This window comes from Schistocerca gregaria, chromosome 3 (assembly GCF_023897955.1).
Source record: "Schistocerca gregaria isolate iqSchGreg1 chromosome 3, iqSchGreg1.2, whole genome shotgun sequence".
Lineage (NCBI taxonomy): Eukaryota > Metazoa > Arthropoda > Insecta > Orthoptera > Acrididae > Schistocerca > Schistocerca gregaria.
Genome location: NC_064922.1, coordinates 142,056,101 through 142,073,315, shown reverse-complemented (window position 1 = coordinate 142,073,315; position 17,215 = coordinate 142,056,101). Strand labels below are relative to the sequence as shown.

General features: G+C 45.5%; 1 protein-coding gene across 1 annotated transcript in view; it reads right to left on the bottom strand.

Annotated features, from left to right (window-relative positions):
- The window catches only part of LOC126354642 (protein extra-macrochaetae-like), a 34,915-nt gene extending 24,446 nt beyond the window's left edge, over nt 1-10,469 (bottom strand). Inside the window, exon 1 of the mRNA XM_050004412.1 lies at nt 10,071-10,469. Within this exon, the coding sequence (XP_049860369.1) occupies nt 10,071-10,385 (315 nt within the window). The 5' untranslated portion in view covers nt 10,386-10,469. The remainder of the gene's footprint in view (nt 1-10,070) is intronic.
- Nucleotides 10,470-17,215: the final 6,746 nt, after the last annotated feature.

The following is a 17,215-nucleotide window of genomic DNA, read 5'->3' as shown; positions in this document are numbered from 1 at the left end:
ACATTCTTCAGATCTCTCACCAACTGAAAAGGTCTGGTGATTGGTAGCCGAGCAACTGTAATGGCCAGTAGTGTAGTTTAATAATACTTTTTATTTTTGAAAAATATTGTTTGGAATCAATAGTTAGATTGTAGTCTTCGCAAGACTTTCTAGAGATATAGCATATCCGGACTTAATGCCCGTATTATTTAGTAATTGGCATTTCGGAGTCTATGTTAAATTTTCGTGTCCATGATGGATAAGGACGACGAATGTGACGTATCACGTTAAAAGTACGGATAAATCGGCACAGCTTGCCCAGTGACCAGCGCCTATCTTCGACGTCAACCTGTTATAATCACTCACAGAGGACAGGTGGCAGCACTGGCTGCGGACGGTATAGAAGGCATGTCGGGGGGATGCGGAAAACAGTGCAGTCGTTGTCAGAATGCGGAAAAGGAGCGATTTAACTGAAGTCCAAAAGGACATGATAACTAGATTTTGTACCACGGGTGGAAGCATTTCCGGAATGGCTACGATTATAAACCGTTCTACTACTGCTGCGGTAAAGTATACCGCGCGTGATAAAATGGCGCTATCCAAAACCGACGCCATGGCAACTATGATTCACTACAAGTCATTGATGACAGGGCTAACGACGGCTGCGGAGATGTACACGGGTGAAAGGCATGCAACTGTTCAACAACTGACTGCCCAGATGAACAAAGTGGCTACCAACAATGTCTGCTCAATGACGGCTCAGCGAACGTTGTTGCATATGGGCCTACGCAGCAAGTGCATGGTTCATGAAACCATGCTGACTACTGTCCATCGGCGACGAAAGCTGGAATGTGTTCGCCAACAACGCAACTGAACGTCCACTGACTGGAGACTGGTGGCCTTCTCTGATGAAACACGTCTTATGCTCCATCGTCTGAACACCCTGCAACAATCGATGGAAGAGTCCAGGCCGCATGAGAGAGTGCCGACCGGCCGCGGTGGTCTAGCGGTTCTAGGCGCTCAGTCCGGAACCGCGCGACTGCTACGGGCACAGGTTCGAATCCTGCCTCGGGCATGGATGTGTGTGATGTCCTTAGGTTAGTAAGGTTTAAGTAGTTCTAAGTTCCAGGGGACTGATGACCACAGATGTTAAGTCCCATAGTGCTGAGAGCCATTTGAACCATTTGAGAGAGCGCCATGCTCTGGGGAATGTTTTCGTGGAATTCCCTTTGTGAACTCGTCATTCTGAAAGGCACAATGGATCAACACAAGCACGCCTCTATAACTGAGGACCATGCCAACTGACATTTAAATGGGTCACACAGCTCGCACTGTACGTGCGAGGTACGAAGAGCATCAGGTTGATTTAACGCACTCCCCGGGCCACCAGACTACCCCGATTTAAAACCAAATGAGAAACTGTGGGATAACCTCGATCAGGCTGTTCGTGGCATGGATCCTCAACCGAGGAAGCTGGCGCAGCTGCCCACGCAATGGAGTTAGAATGGTCGAAACCTTAAAGAACCTCACTGCTGCCGGCCGGCGGTTCTGGCGCTTCAGACTGGAACCGAACGACCCCTACGGTCATAGGTTCGAATCCTGCCTCGGGCATCGATGTGTGTGCTGTCCTTAGGTTAGTTAGGTTTAAGTAGTTCTAAGTTCTAGGGGACTGATGACTTCAGACGTTAAGTCCTATAGTGCTCAGAGCCATTTCAACCATTTTTGAACCTCACTGCCTGTCTTCATCACGCCTCGTAGAGGTCCGCGCTGCAATTGTTGGTTGTTCAGGTTCTTTGACAGCTGATCACATTAATGTGGATGGACACAATAGACAATGTAGTTTCACTGTACAGGCGGGAGTATCTTCGGATATTCATCGCATTGAAGGGTACGCGTTAAAGCTCCATTCAGCACCATGGTCAACATATAGAGGAACTACACTCCTGGAAATTGAAATAAGAACACCGTGAATTCATTGTCCCAGGAAGGGGAAACTTTATTGACACATTCCTGGGGTCAGATACATCACATGATCACACTGACAGAACCACAGGCACATAGACACAGGCAACAGAGCATGCACAATGTCGGCACTAGTACAGTGTATATCCACCTTTCGCAGCAATGCAGGCTGCTATTCTCCCATGGAGACGATCGTAGATATGTTGGATGTAGTCCTGTGGAACGGCTCGCCATGCCATTTCCACCTGGCGCCTCAGTTGGACCAGCGTTCGTGCTGGACGTGCAGCCCGCTGGAGACGACGCTTCATCCAGTCCCAAACATGCTCAATGGGGGACAGATCCGGAGATCTTGCTGGCCAGGGTAGTTGACTTACACCTTCTAGAGCACGTTGGGTGGCACGGGATACATGCGGACGTGCATTGTCCTGTTGGAACAGCAAGTTCCCTTGCCGGTCTAGGAATGGTAGAACGATGGGTTCGATGACGGTTTGGATGTACCGTGCACGATTCAGTGTCCCCTCGACGATCACCAGAGGTGTACGGCCAGTGTAGGAGATCGCTCCCCACACCATGATGCCGGATGTTGGCCCTATGTGCCTCGGTCGTATGCAGTCCTGATTGTGACGCTCACCTGCACGGCGCCAAACACGCATACGACCATCATTGGCACCAAGGCAGAAGCGACTCTCATCGCTGAAGACGACACGTCTCCATTCGTCCCTCCATTCACGCCTGTCGCGACACCACTGGAGGCGGGCTGCACGATGTTGGGGCGTGAGCGGAAGACGGCCTAACGGTGTGCGGGACCGTAGCCCAGCTTCATGGAGACGGTTGCGAATGGTCCTCGCCGATACCCCAGGGGCAACAGTGTCCCTAATTTGCTGGGAAGTGGCGGTGCGGTCCCCTACGACACTGCGTAGGATCCTACGGTCTTGGCGTGCATCCGTGCGTCGCTGCGGTAAGGTCGCAGGTCGACGGGCACGTGCACCTTCCGCCGACCACTGGCGACAACATCGATGTTCTGTGGAGACCTCACGCCCCACGTGTTGAGCAATTCGGCGGTACGTCCACCCGGCCTCCCGCATGCCCACTATACGCCCTCGCTCAAAGTCCGTCAACTGCACATACGGTTCACGTCCACGCTGTCGCGGCATGCTACCAGTGTTAAAGACTGCGATGGAGCTCCGTATGCCACGGCAAACTGGCTGACACTGACGGCGGCGGTGCACAAATGCTGCGCAGCTAGCGCCATTCGACGGCTAACACCGCGGTTCCTGGTGTGTCCGCTGTGCCGTGCGTGTGATCATTGCTTGTACAGCCCTCTCGCAGTGTCCGGAGCAAGTATGGTGGGTCTGACACACCGGTGTCAATGTGTTCTTTTTTCCATTTCCATGAGTGTATTTCCGTGACTGGGATCCTGAATCGCATGTACTCGTCATGGTAAGTGCAGGTATTGGGTGCAGTGCAATCGAATAGTTCTACTCGAACGTAGTTGGACTATATACGCAATGAAATCACGTTGTATTTCAAAAAGTGATTTTAATAGTTTAAGCTAGTTTAGCCGATGAAAATAATGGGAATTTTCGAATCGATGATACTGGATTAAAACGTATAAATCTGACACACCAAGCTCGTGAGTGGATAAATTATTTCAAGATTTTGTCATAATCATATATTTAAGTGTCAGGAAGTCTTTCGTGAAGTTAAGGGCTTAGAGTGTGGCATTATAGGCTACAGAAGGGAAACATGGATAATAAATAACATCGATAAGAAGAAATGCTGTGCTCCGAAAACATATTGACCATTAGCTGGGCAGACGAGTAATTAGTCAAGAAGCACTGGATTGTAAAGAACAGTAATAAATTTTGAATAAAAGAACGGCTACATTTATAGGATACATTCCAAGACATCAGGGGATAATAGTTAATTTGGTAATAGAAGGAAGGGTGGTGCGTAAAAATTACAGAGGGAGACGTAGGCTTGGCTATAGAACGTCAGCCGGCGAGAGTAGCCGATCGGTAGTTGGCAGTCTGGAACTGTGCGACGGCTACGATCGCGGATTCGAATTCTGCCTCGGGCATCGATGTGTGTGATGTCCTTAGGTTAGTTAGGTTTAAGTAGTTCTACGTTCTAGGGGACTGATGACCTCAGATGTTGAGTTCCATAGTGCTCACAGCCATTTGAACCATTTTGAGCTGATCGGGGCGAGGAAGGGCTAGAAGGGGAAAACTCCCGACTCCTCGCCGGGCTAGCCACAAACCAGAATCAACGGTGCCTACTACAAAGCTCTAGTGTGACGCCGAGTTTCATTGTTTCCCAGCAAAAGCAGACAAACTGGCAGAAACATTCATATGGCCTGTAGTTGTACGACTTCCGCTGATTTCTTGCGTTCCCCAGAAATACGGGAAGGTATACTGTGCGTGTAGTACGCTGTCGTAAACATTTTGTTTTACAACAGATAGAAGTTTTTCACTGTGACTTTACTGGATAAATTTTTTCACGCGTTCCTTGCCACGTCATATTTGAATGTAGTCTCAAGCCTTCGACAACTGTCTCTGTCCTCGTCGACAGGAGTTATCAGCAGGCCGAGTGCTACTTTATTTATCTGGCGTCACGAAGGCACGGAACTTCCGTATGAAACCAAATATTATGTCGATATCTGTGAGGTAGGTACATTGTTAACGATGTTGATTTCGTTAGTTGGTGCACGACTCAGTCTATTTCTCAAAACTTCTAAACATCAAACGCTCCACTAAGGGTATGTCCACTGCGGAGTACATAGTTGTTGCACATTGTGAACTCAACGGCTGCTTTTACGACATAACCTCAGTAGGCAGACTCATGGGATAAGATTTCCGATTCAGCAAACATAACGGACTTTCGTTTATGAGACCTCGTTTGGCAACAGAAGATCTGTCGAAATCGATGTTTAATGTGTGTGTAAAATCTGTAAAACTCCTCATGAATGCGACAGCAGTTACAATGGTCAGTCAGTACAAATGGTTTCAGAACGCTGCACATATCATATTAAGCAAAGGAGTTTCAACAAGGCTGCTTTTGCCGAACACAGCCTTTAAACAGGCATACGACTGCGTTTGTTGGAACGCTTATATATCCCACGCATCTGAATACAGGGATTCTGCCATCAACAAAACCATTTAGATCAACCAGTATAACACTGACAGTTGCTATTCTTTTAGAAGGGCATGGAATCGGGAGCTTGCCGCTGAAAGACTACAGAAAAATCAACCATTATTTGTCGTCTAACGGAATCAGAATCGCTACCAACGTTCCTCCAGAACAGGTATCGACGAAATCTCTGAAAGCATATGCAAGTTGCATGACTTCGTGACGTCTCCACGACCAGCTAAATAAAGTATCACACGGACTACAAGAAACTCTTGGTGATAACAACACAGTAAGTAGCTGAAAAGTTGAGTTTTTCGCACAAATATGGCGTGGCGCTAAATCAATGAAAATTATATCCATCTGAATTATTAACTTGCGACTGCAGTTCCAGTTGGTGCTATACGTAGATATAATACGCAACCAGAAGCTGTAAGAATTTGATGTTATTTATTTTCTGTACCCTTAACTGCAGATTCATCATCAGACGGAGGTGTTACAGGAAATTAAATTGTGGACCTAATACAGCTAGGGTCGTGGTGTTGGCACAAGTAACAGGAATTTAGTTCACGAAATATTTACGACGCAAGATCGTTACATTTTAGGATACTTATACTGCACTGTCTCGTTTTTTCAATGAGATACTCATTTCGCTTAGGTATATTTTGCCATCTCTCTCTCTCTCTCTCTCTCTCTCTCTCTCTCTCTCTCTCACACACACACACACACACACACACACACACACACACACACACACACACATACACACACACATAAACAAACTGATATTACGTATTCATTGAAACAGCTGGAAAGGCCTGTGAGTTGTAATTTTCTCTTGTGTCCATTACTTGAGCTTTTAAATATTTTATTCTGTAATGTAATGCGTCTGATATCAAAAATCTCACTGTGACAATGTGTGACTCTATGCACATACAGTTAGTGGTTGTTTACTGTGAAACCAAGCCACCTAAATATCGTTTGTTTGTGTAAACACCGTGTGTGTGTTAGCTTGCAAAACTTAAATTATCGGTGTCTGCCTGTCTTGAATACCATGAGAAAGTGCAATATAAGTATTTTTCAACATGACGATACTTTCGGTTTTTAAACATTTCGTTAACTAAATTTCCGTTATATCCGCCAGTGCCAATACCCTAGCGTCTAGCTGTATTTGGTCCAAGATATAGCGTTCGTGTGATACGTCCATTTGATGATGACCGTGTTGTGGCTCGCAAACTAACGATTAAAAAAAACAATACTTGATTTGTGGCGATATGCATCGTTATCTCGTGCCGATACCACTGGCGAAAAAAATACCAGACCCTCAGGTTTTCAGACGGGTTGTGATAAGACTTGTGCTGCCGCTGAAGCTATGTAAAACTATGCCTACTTGGTGCAACAGCAGCCTGTAGTTAATTAACTTTTTATACCTCGGATTCACAGTCATGTAGAACTTTATAAAAGATATTATATTTACGCCAGTGACTTTAACACTTTCTTTATTTCACAGTTGCAATTTCGGCCTTAGGCCATTATCAAGTGCTGCTTTTTGTGGCTTTGAGCTCTGTGTCAGCTAATTTTATGTTTGACATGGCTTAAAGCCACAAAAATCTGCACATGATAACAGCCTATGGCCGAAATTGCAATCGTGAAATAAAGAAAGTATTACTGTCACTGGCGTAAATATGTCTTTTATAAAGCAAACTGTAATTTTTGTACGCAGTGGCGGGTAGTGGGAGATGGCTATAACAAGATGAGTCAGCTTTATGCGTGCGTTTTTGACAATTGCGATAACTTGGGTGAAAATCGTGAAAATAAAGCAAAGTATCTCACAAATTTGTTTCCGGTGGCAACTACCATCAAGACACTTCCATTGTCATGTAGCAATCGTGAAAGAGGGTTTTCCCAAATGAATCTAAATTTTACTGATCGTATGGCCTCCCTGTTAATAAAAGATATTTATTCACATCATTTTCTGAAGTTTGCCGGCCCACCATTCACTAGTATTGACCCTTCAAAGAACGTGGAATCTTGCCTGCTTCGTGGACGGCACTCCTCTATAGATACCAATAGCAAGAAAAGAGAGAAAGAGGAGGGGCGTTCAACGAAGATATTTGAATGCTTTATATGGTTTTATAAACTGTAAGCTAAACATTTAGGAGATTTTTTTCTCCTTTTTAGGCTTCCGTATTTCAGTCGGTAAAAAGGAAATCCTTATAGAATCACTTTGTTGTCCGTCCGTTCGTATGTCTTGTCTGTCCCGCTCTTAAAAACACTTATTCTCAGGAAAAGTTGAAATTTATGTCGCTTCTAAGATTTACGGTTCTTTGGTAGTGAAATCACAAGATACGGCCATTTACGCCGCATATTTTGAGACTCGCAAACTCAGTCATCAAAATCTAATGGGTACTTCCTAGAATCATGTAATTTATAAAGAAGGAAGGTCTCACACTAAAGTCAAAAGAAGGAATATCTGAAAATTGCTGATTCGTTATTATATCACACGAGAAAAAAAGATTGCCATATGTTATCAGACTATGCCTGCTAAAATTCCTTTTTTCGCGAGCGGGTAGATGCATCAAGCTAAATTATGTCACATACTAAGTTCAGTAGTCCCTAGGCGGTACAATAAACGTTTGCTTCTAAGTCAATACAATCAAGAGATACGACTATTTATGACACACATTCTGATACGGCCAAGCTCAAGTCATCAAAACCTGTAACGTACTACCCGTTGGCCTGGAATTCTGAAATTCGACAAGAAGCCATGTTTCACTGTACAAGTAAAGAAAAAAATCCGAAAATTGTTAATTCGTAATTGTACGTCACAAAAAAATGTTTCTTTTCTTGTTTGGCACCAGACTTCAACCTTGAAATCGAAAGTCTTGGAAAACGTGGGACCGACGTCTTGCGAGTATCAATGTCGATAACAGACAAAATTGGCGAGATATTCTCGATTCCCGGAATGGGTAGATTCCAAGAATGATTGCCTGTGGAACGCATGGAGCCGTAACGATATATATCGAATGTGCGACTCCATTATTAATGAGCACTGATCCAACTGTCTTCTTCCATAAGTTAATTAAAACGCACTGATCCACTTACCCAGGGCGTTCGAGCAGGTCAAACAGCATGCAGCTTTTAGTTGCTACGCAGTCGATCTCCTTGAGAAGACTGATTAAGGGATCGATGTTTTTCAATTAAATCATGGGAGAAGATAGGTAGATCAATTTCCTTAAAGTCAGTACCGCCCTTAGACTGTTTTTTTTTTTTTTTAATGTATGTTATACAGCGCCTAAGATGGCATACTGTCGTATTTAAAATACGATGTCAAGATGGTATACTCAATGATAAAACGTGCAGTAGGTTTTTGCCAGAAATATTGACCCTTAGAGAATGTGTCTGATAGTATATTTTAAATACGACAGTATGCCATCTTGGCCACTTTATAACTTTAAAACACTAGATAATGGCATTTCAAGTCGATATCATGATCGTGTAAATGTAGCATTGTAAATAAAAAAAAACAGCATAATAGCGGTACTGACTTCAAGGTAATATATTATGACTGTGGCCCCAGATTACGAAAAAATTATTACGTGCATCAATGTTTATTGATGACAGAGTCGCACGATCGGTATATATCGTTAGTTGTCGTTAGGGGTCGTTCCATAGGCAATAGTTCTTGGAAATTACCCGTAATGGTTGAATTATCTATATAAATAATAAAGTGTGCACAGAACCCTCAGTGTGGGATTCCTACTCAGAACTGGCCAGTTTTTCAGTAACTTATAGTTCGAATTTACATGTTTTCTCCTTACTGTAGTTTCGTTTTCTTTCTTATTTAACAGATCGCAAAATGAGAAATAATACTTATGAAACCACGTAACAGAACATTATTGGTGTACGTGGGAATTTAGCTTTTTTTTTTAATAAGTATAAATGTTGTATTCATGCTTTTAATGGGGGTAGGACGTCAAACGGTCCGACCTGGAGCAGGAGAGGCACCACAGGACATTTTAATTTCCACTGTTTATACTTTTACAAATAAATTCATAAAACTTTGTCAGCATGACCAGGAAGGATCCAGTATTCACACTCGTAGCAGCGGAAGTTCAAAAACATAACAAACTAATTGTTTTTTACATGTGAAATTTCATCATTTTGTCACTTACTATTGGCTGCATTTGTTGCTACAGGTACACTTCTCTTCATAGGTAAGAGAGACTGTTCGATGAATTTTGCACAGCATACAAACCATACTTACAAGTGTCTGAAACTCTAGAATTTATTTAATTTATGAAAAAATGAATGAGCTGTTACCTTTTAAACTTTATGTTTTGAAAAAATCAAATTTTGTAGTTAATTATCTCAATTTTTACCACAGTTTTAAATAGATTTGGAAAATTCTAGAGTTTCGTATACCTATAAGTATGGTTTGTATGCTGCGCAAAATTCATCAAAGAGTCTCTCTTACTTGTGAAGAAAAACGTACCTATAGCAACAAATGCAGCTAACAGTAAGCGAAAAAATGATGAAATTTCATATGTACAAAAAAATTACTTTGTTATGTTTTTGCCCTTCCGCTGCTATGAGTGTGAATCCTGAATCCTTCCTGGTCATGCTGACAAAGTTCTGTGAATTTATTTGTAAAAGTCTAGACAGTAGAGAATAAAATGTCCTGTGGTGCCTCTCCCGCTCGAAGTCGGCCCGTTTGATGTCCTACCCCCCGTTAAAAGGATGAGAAAATGTTTATAATTATTTTTGTAAGATGTCTAAATTTGTAAAACACTCCCCCTGGGAGGTCACAGTACCGGAAACTTATTTCTTTTTACGGATCGGGGATAGGATATAACAAATCGTGTGAAATTCGAGAAACAACAGAAACGGCCAGTCCGTGAAACCTTTATCCAGCGGTCAGAGTGGACATCGTTAGGATTGCGGTAGGCGCAGGGTGAGGCGCGGGAATGGGCTAGGTCGCGGACGGGGTGCTGTCCTCCTACCTGTCGACTGCAGGTCGCGCAGAGGTCTTCGTCGTCTTCGAGCCGGTCCTCCGAGTCGGGGGTGGCCGGGGGCGTGGGCGGCGCGCAGGGCACGTGGGCGGAGGAGGCGACGGCGGGGTGGCGCAGCAGCGCGTGCTGCAGGTCGCAGATGTAGTCGATGACGTGGTGAATGACTTGGAGGCGCGAGAGGCGGCGGCGGCGCGGCGCGCGACCGGCCGGCAGCAGGCGCCGCAGCTTGGCCAGGTACAGCTGCACCTCGCGCCGCCGCTGCGCCGCCGCCGGCAGCGCCTCTACCGCGGGCAGCGCGCACTTCATCCCGCGACCCTCGACCCGCTGTGCTGGCGCCGCTCGTGGGCCTGCGAGCGTCTGAGCCGCGCGCGGCTGCCTAGCCGCCGCCTGCCGCCTGCCCTGCCCCCTCCAGCCAGCCACGGTCCCCCCCTCCAACACCGCGACTGTGACGGCTACCGCGTATGAATGAAACTGCGATAAGTGGCCTCTGCCACCGCCGCCGCTGCCGTCCCTTCAGACCGCGGCCAGCAGGGACGCCCGCGGCGGAAGTGCAAGTGCCAGACAGCCTTTCTACTTCTTCTTACACGTCCTCGAGAGCCTCACTTTTCTCATTTGCGGACCCTCTTTTAGGCTAGGCGCAAATTGAGAAGCGTGTAGCACGTGTGACGTGACACGGGTCACGCGTCTTCAGCGCATATTGCGACGCTCTGCGCTGACCGAACCGAAGCGCGCGCAACCTCTTATCTTTCTCAAACGATTTTACAGAAACTATTCTCTGAAAACATATGATGTATGCCTTACTTGTAGCGTTATATGTCAGCTTCGTGACGAAGTGCCTATCACCTCGCTAATGACCATTTTTATTGAGATGTACACATTTTAGTAAGACACTATGCCAAACTCAAAAAGTTTGCAACGGAAATTAGGGGTCGCTATGATTTTGCGTTTGGTGCGTATTACACCATATGTTGCTGCGTATGAAATTTAGCTAACATGCTGAATTTTTGTTTAGACTTGTGAGGAGGTCTCTATCTGCCTCCGATTTAGAGATAATGGATCCCATGTAGCGCGCTCACTTCCGATCTCACGCCAGCGAGAATGAAATACTCGCAACATCTCTTGTACTTCCTAAACCGCTCGAGACATCGAACGAAAGTTTGGCGAATGATAGCACACAAGGAGGAGAGTTTCCAGAATGGAAACATCCAGAATGGAAACATCCCCCACGCTGTGGCTAAGCCATGTCCCCGCAGTATCCTTTCTTTCAGGAGTGCTAGTTCTGCAAGGTTCGCAGGAGAGCTTCTGTAAAGTTTGGAAGGTAGGAGACGGATACTGGCAGAAGTAAAGCTGTGAGTACCAGGCGCGAGTCGTGCTTCGGTAGCTCAGTTGGTAGAGCACTTGCCCGCGAAAGGCAAAGGTCCCGAGTTCGAGTCTCGGTCGGGCACACAGTTTTAATCTGCCAGGAAGTTTCACGCCAGGCATCTTATCCGCATGGCTGTAACGGGTCGTGCAGCCACGTCTCGATCCCTGAGTCAACAGATGGGGACGTTCGCAATACAACAACCATTTGCACGAACAGTTCGACGATGTTTGCAGCTGCATGGACTATCAGCTCGGAGACCAGGGCTGCGGTTACCCTTGACGCTGCATCATAGACAGTAGTGCCTGCGATGGTGTACTCAACGGCGAACCTGGGTGCACGAATGGCAAAATGTCATTTTTTCGGATGAATCCAGGTTCTATTTACAACATCATGATGGTCGCATCCTTGTGTTTTGCCAATTATTAAACACACGGAACTTTCTTATCTATGGCGATATATCACTACTTCTTTTTTTATTTATTTTACTCCAGTGACTGTAATTTTTTAAGAGTTGTTGATAGTTAGCGAAACAAGAGCTTCTCAGTATGATAATAAACATGAAATTTCTTCTTTTATGTTACTCCAAACCGATACTATGAGGTTTTCCGTAAGCTATTGAGCTCTGTAATTGCCAATTACTTGTTTAATGAGGCCCTACGTTTCGGAATTCTGTCTCAATAGCTGCTGTGAGAGGAGTTTGGCAAATTACATTGTGACAGAGGAAGTACAATTAAACCAGTCACCAAGAGAAATGTGGACTTTACTCATAAATAGTGATGCTTCTTCGAATGAGAAAAGGTTATCAACTCACACAAAAACAGATTGGCAATTCTGTTCGAATTTTGGTGGAACCCCTTTAACCCATCGTATTTTTATCACTGAGCGACGGGAATGGAAACTTACCATTGGATTTTATTCCTTCTCTTGATCTGAGCAGTATTAAAATAATGACGAGCGTTCCTTCAGGCGGAATGATAGGCACATGCCAGCTACTGTTTACTCACCTAGGGCTTGCCAAACTGACAATGCGTGATCGCGAATAAAATAGTTATTATTGAGAAAAATAAAAAATTGATCTGTCGCACGACACAATGGTTAGTCTATTGTCAGCAGCGAAGGATAATGCGCGCGACAGGTTCAAATGGTTCAAATGGCTCTGAGCACTATGGGACTTAACATCTGTGGTCATCAGTCCCCTAGAACTTAGAACTACTTAAACCTAACTAACCTAAGGACATCACACACATCCATGCCCGAGGCAGGATTCGAACCTGCGACCGTAGCAGTCACGCGGTTCCGGACTGAGCGCCTTAACCGCGAGACCACCGCGGCCGGCGCGCGCGACAGGAATGCACAAGCTAGCCATATGTGCCTTGTGAGATGGAGTTCGAAAAACATTGTCATGAAAGTACACCTGCCTTTGTCAGCAGTACATTTCAACAAATCAAATATATCTTATCATAACACTCTTTTAGTATATTCCTGCTTTCGTAATAACACGGACCATTTTCTTCATTTGTGTAGCCTGTTGTTATATAATTAGTTTATTAATGCTGATAATTTCCATGCAACAATTGAAATGCTTTTTCTCATCACGGCGAACCAATTAAAACATTGTTATTTGTGACTGCTTTTCGACTGTCTCTAACTTGCAGTGGAAATATGTTGTTCACATGCATGTAATACAGTGTGTCGTATTACATTATTACATCCATATCAGAGTAATCACAGTGAAACTTCTATACTTCAGATCTTGGACGCTTTTTACCACAAGCACAAAGGGATCACACCTGTGGAGATTATCCCTTCCTAAATTTTTTTAACAGATTGTACAGATACGCTAGCTTACTAGGCAGCGAGAATATAACCTTGCTTTACTTTCCTGCCTTGATTCTAAATCACATGATTTTATAATATTCCTTGCTCCCTTATTCACTACCCTCTGTCCCTTCATACGATCTGAAAACATCGCGGAGACATATGGTGCAATTCCATCGGCCAATGGCTCATCAGTTACTGAAGTATACATTTTTCTTGACAGAAGAAAAACAAAACGAAACTACGCAGATATAAATAACAGAAAAGTATAACGTGCTAACGAAGAAAGCTGAGCGTTTAAATGGCGAAAAACGAAACACTACCCAAAGGCAATAAAATACAGTACACAGTAAGGCAAAATTTATCGTATTGGCAATAATACCACTGCTGATATGCGCGGTTCCGATGTGAGCACATGGCCGGGCTAATTTTCCGCTCCCCGCCTCCAATTTCCCACGGTGCTAGCGAGGCAAGCGCGACGCGCGGCGCGAGAAACAGCCTCAACCACAACGCCGCGCGACCTGGCGCAGGCGCGTTGTCGCTTCCAAGTCGCGTCGCGTCCCAGTTTTCGCGGTCCCATTTGAACCTGTGAGTTACAAAAACGCGCGCTGCGCTGCGTCGCGCCACACGCGCTATACGCGTCTCAATTTGCAGGTCACTACACTGCGTGACTCGTTAGCACTCCACTCAGCTGTTAGATGCTTTTATTCCTTAGGCCGGTATTACTCTGTCAAATTTCTTTGTCAAAGATTTGTTCAAAGACGTAATCAAATATTCCGTCAAATATATTTGACAAGGATCTTTGACGTTTGGATTAAGAATAAACGCGAACTGACTGTAATCGACCCTGCAAGTGGAGTATAAAGGGGTTTCGCACCTGCAATAATTTAATTGGATAGAAATTAAGGAAAGTTTCATTAACGTAGTGAGAAATGAAAGAGTTGCTCTATCTATTAACAGAATGAAAGTTCTGTCCAAAATAACAATTTGATTTATTATGACTAAACTCAAAAAATAAACAAAACGCATGAAACATTTACAATACGTCAAATTGGATACTCAAATAAATGCTGTGAAGGTGAAGTTGTCCTTAAACTAGCTTGTGACGTTTATGACCAAGTGGTATGTGGAGCCAATTCCTTGCAACTCAAATCTTAAGAGAAACAACGAGCCAACCCAACATTAATTGCTGTTACAGTGGTGAGAACTCAGACAATGAACACGCAAGACAGAACCACGCAAGAAAACACCGGAACAGGAGCGCTCTGCAGAGCTGTGATTATCACAGAGCAAAATCCGCTAATCTGCTGGTGCTACGGACCTACGTTACCAAGCTGTCTTCTTAACTGCAACGGCACGATCTGGTGTACCTGAAGCGATGGCTGGTTATTTCGACGTCCAGTCGTGGGGATGATAATGTCGCAAGCATAGCCCGAAACAAATTATCCTGGTCTGGTTGTTCCAGACTAAAGACTTCCTAGCAATACAAATACGCCACTGAGGGAGACGAAAAAGGCCTGCCACACAATCAGTGACGGTACAATGATTGATTTTAACAAGCAAAGTCACACAGTAACTCCGACACAGTTAACTTTAGACAAAACTGCTTAAGACGGACAACATCAGCCGCTTGTACACAGAACGTTCAATTGTCAACTGTACTCGGAAAGTTACGTTGAACTTGGAACTTCAGAAACCGCGTCAAAGAGTTACAATTAAATGAAAGTATATTAGACAGCCAACGGAAGGCAGGCCGTCCAGAGCAGCGAGAGCTCAGTCTTGTAACCAACCCCAGAGCACTCGTACAAACCGAACACAGAACATTCCCGCCCCCACGACAGTGGCGGTGGTTAAACGTTCCAATCAGCAACTCGAAAACCGGCGGAAAATTCAACCCTATCGCCGAAGCACTACCATTCCACCAATGGAGATTCTTGGCGCCAATTTCTGCGCCGATTTTGCTACGCCATGGAGCTATGCCAATCACAGTTACGATTTTGCAGAAAACGCGGGAATTTGCCCACCAAGACAGCCTGGGAACACAAGTCATTCCCACGCCTCGCTGGTAGCCCACCAGAAAGTGTTTTCTTTAAGTTTCTGCGAAGTAACGGAATTTCTAGCCCAGCCGCCACTTCTATCCCCTCCAGGCGTGTCGCCCCCGCTCTTATGACAATGTTGGCTTCTGCAAAGCATCCACTCAACTCCCTCACACCCGTCAGCTTAACCCTTTCAAGCTCAGCAGAACCCGCCTGTCACCGGACCACCCGGGTGACGAGAGACGCTGCGTGGGAAGTCCGCGTGTGAAGGAATAGCAATTTTTCACCGTATGCAATTAGAGAGGAAAATCGAATTACTCAGAGTAAGATAGAAATATTCAAGGAGACTCATACCACATCTCAAGCTTACACATTATTTAACCTAAATTATCCTAAGGACAAACACACTCACCCATGCCCGAGGAAGGTCTCGAACCTCCGCCGGGACCAGCCGCACTGTCCACAATTGCACTGTGTGCACATGCGGAAGAGAAGTGGGGCCAGAAAAAGGAAACATATCTGGCTGAAGCCATGGGATGATAAAAGCATTCAACAAAACGTATTACGTGAGCTTATGGTGGAGGACGTCAAGTCGTACATTAGTTACTTAAGAATAGATGAGCATTCATTTCTGTATGTGTAAGGTGTCAGGCAAATCCAACACCTTTCATGAAAACCCTGACATGATAAGCAAATCCAGTAGTATGTCATATAGCTCCGAATAAATCGTGACATTAAATTAACCAAAGTAATACAAGTAACGAGTGAGCAAATGGAATACCACTCTTCGCGAACAGCTGAGCGTGTTGATGGCTGCGGTCAGCCGTCTTCAGGCTGCTGCCTCGGAGTGTAGCGGCAGTGGGGAGTCTGGTGCGTCGCATGGTGCACCCCAGGTGTTAGATGCTTCACCCACTGTCCCTGCTGTCGAGACATCTTCGCGGGTACCGGGCGCGGTTGGGCCACCCTCTCCCCAAGGGGAGTGGCGGGTTCAGCGGCGTTCGCGGCGCACGAGGCGGAGGGTCAATGTGGAGGCTGGCCGTGTGGCATCGCCCGCTCTGCCTGTGAGTGGACATGTGGCTGCTCCTTCAGCAAGGTCCGAGCAGGCACACGGGGGGAGGGGTTTATTAGTTATTGGGAGCTCCAACGTTAGGCGGGTGATGGAGCCCCTTAGGAAAATAGCGGAAAGGTCGGGGAAGAAGGCCAGTGTTCACTCTGTCTGCTTGCCGGGGGGTCTCATCCGAGATGTGGAGGAGGCCCTACCGGCGGCGATAGAGAGCACTGGGTGCACCCGACTGCAAATTGTTGCTCATGTCGGCACCAATGACTCTTGCCGTCTGGGTTCAGAGGTCATCCTCAGTTCGTACAGGCGGTTGGCGGAGTTGGTGAAGGTGGAAAGCCTCGCTCGCGGGGTGGAATCAGAGCTAACTATTTGTAGTATCGTTCCGAGAACCGATCGCGGTCCTCTGGTTTGGAGCCGAGTGGAAGGCTTAAACCAGAGGCTCAGACGATTCTGCGGAGAGTTGGGGTGCAAATTTCTCGACCTCCGCTATCGGGTGGAGAAATGTAGGGTCCCCCTGAATAGGTCAGGCGTGCACTACACGCCGGAAGCGGCTACGAGGGTAGCGGAGTACGTGTGGAGTGCACATGGGGTTTTTTTAGGTTAGAGAATTCCCTCCCTAGGCCCGACAAGACGCCTCCTGAGACGCGGCAAGGCAGGAGTAGGCAAAATGCAACAAGGAATAACAATATTAATGTGCTAATAGTAAACTGCAGAAGCGTCTATAGAAAGGTCCCAGAACTGCTGTCATTAATAAACGGTCACAACGCCCATATAGTACTAGGAACAGAAAGTTGGCTGAAACCAGACGTAAACAGTAATGAAATCCTAAACTCTGATTGGAATGTATACCGCAGAGATA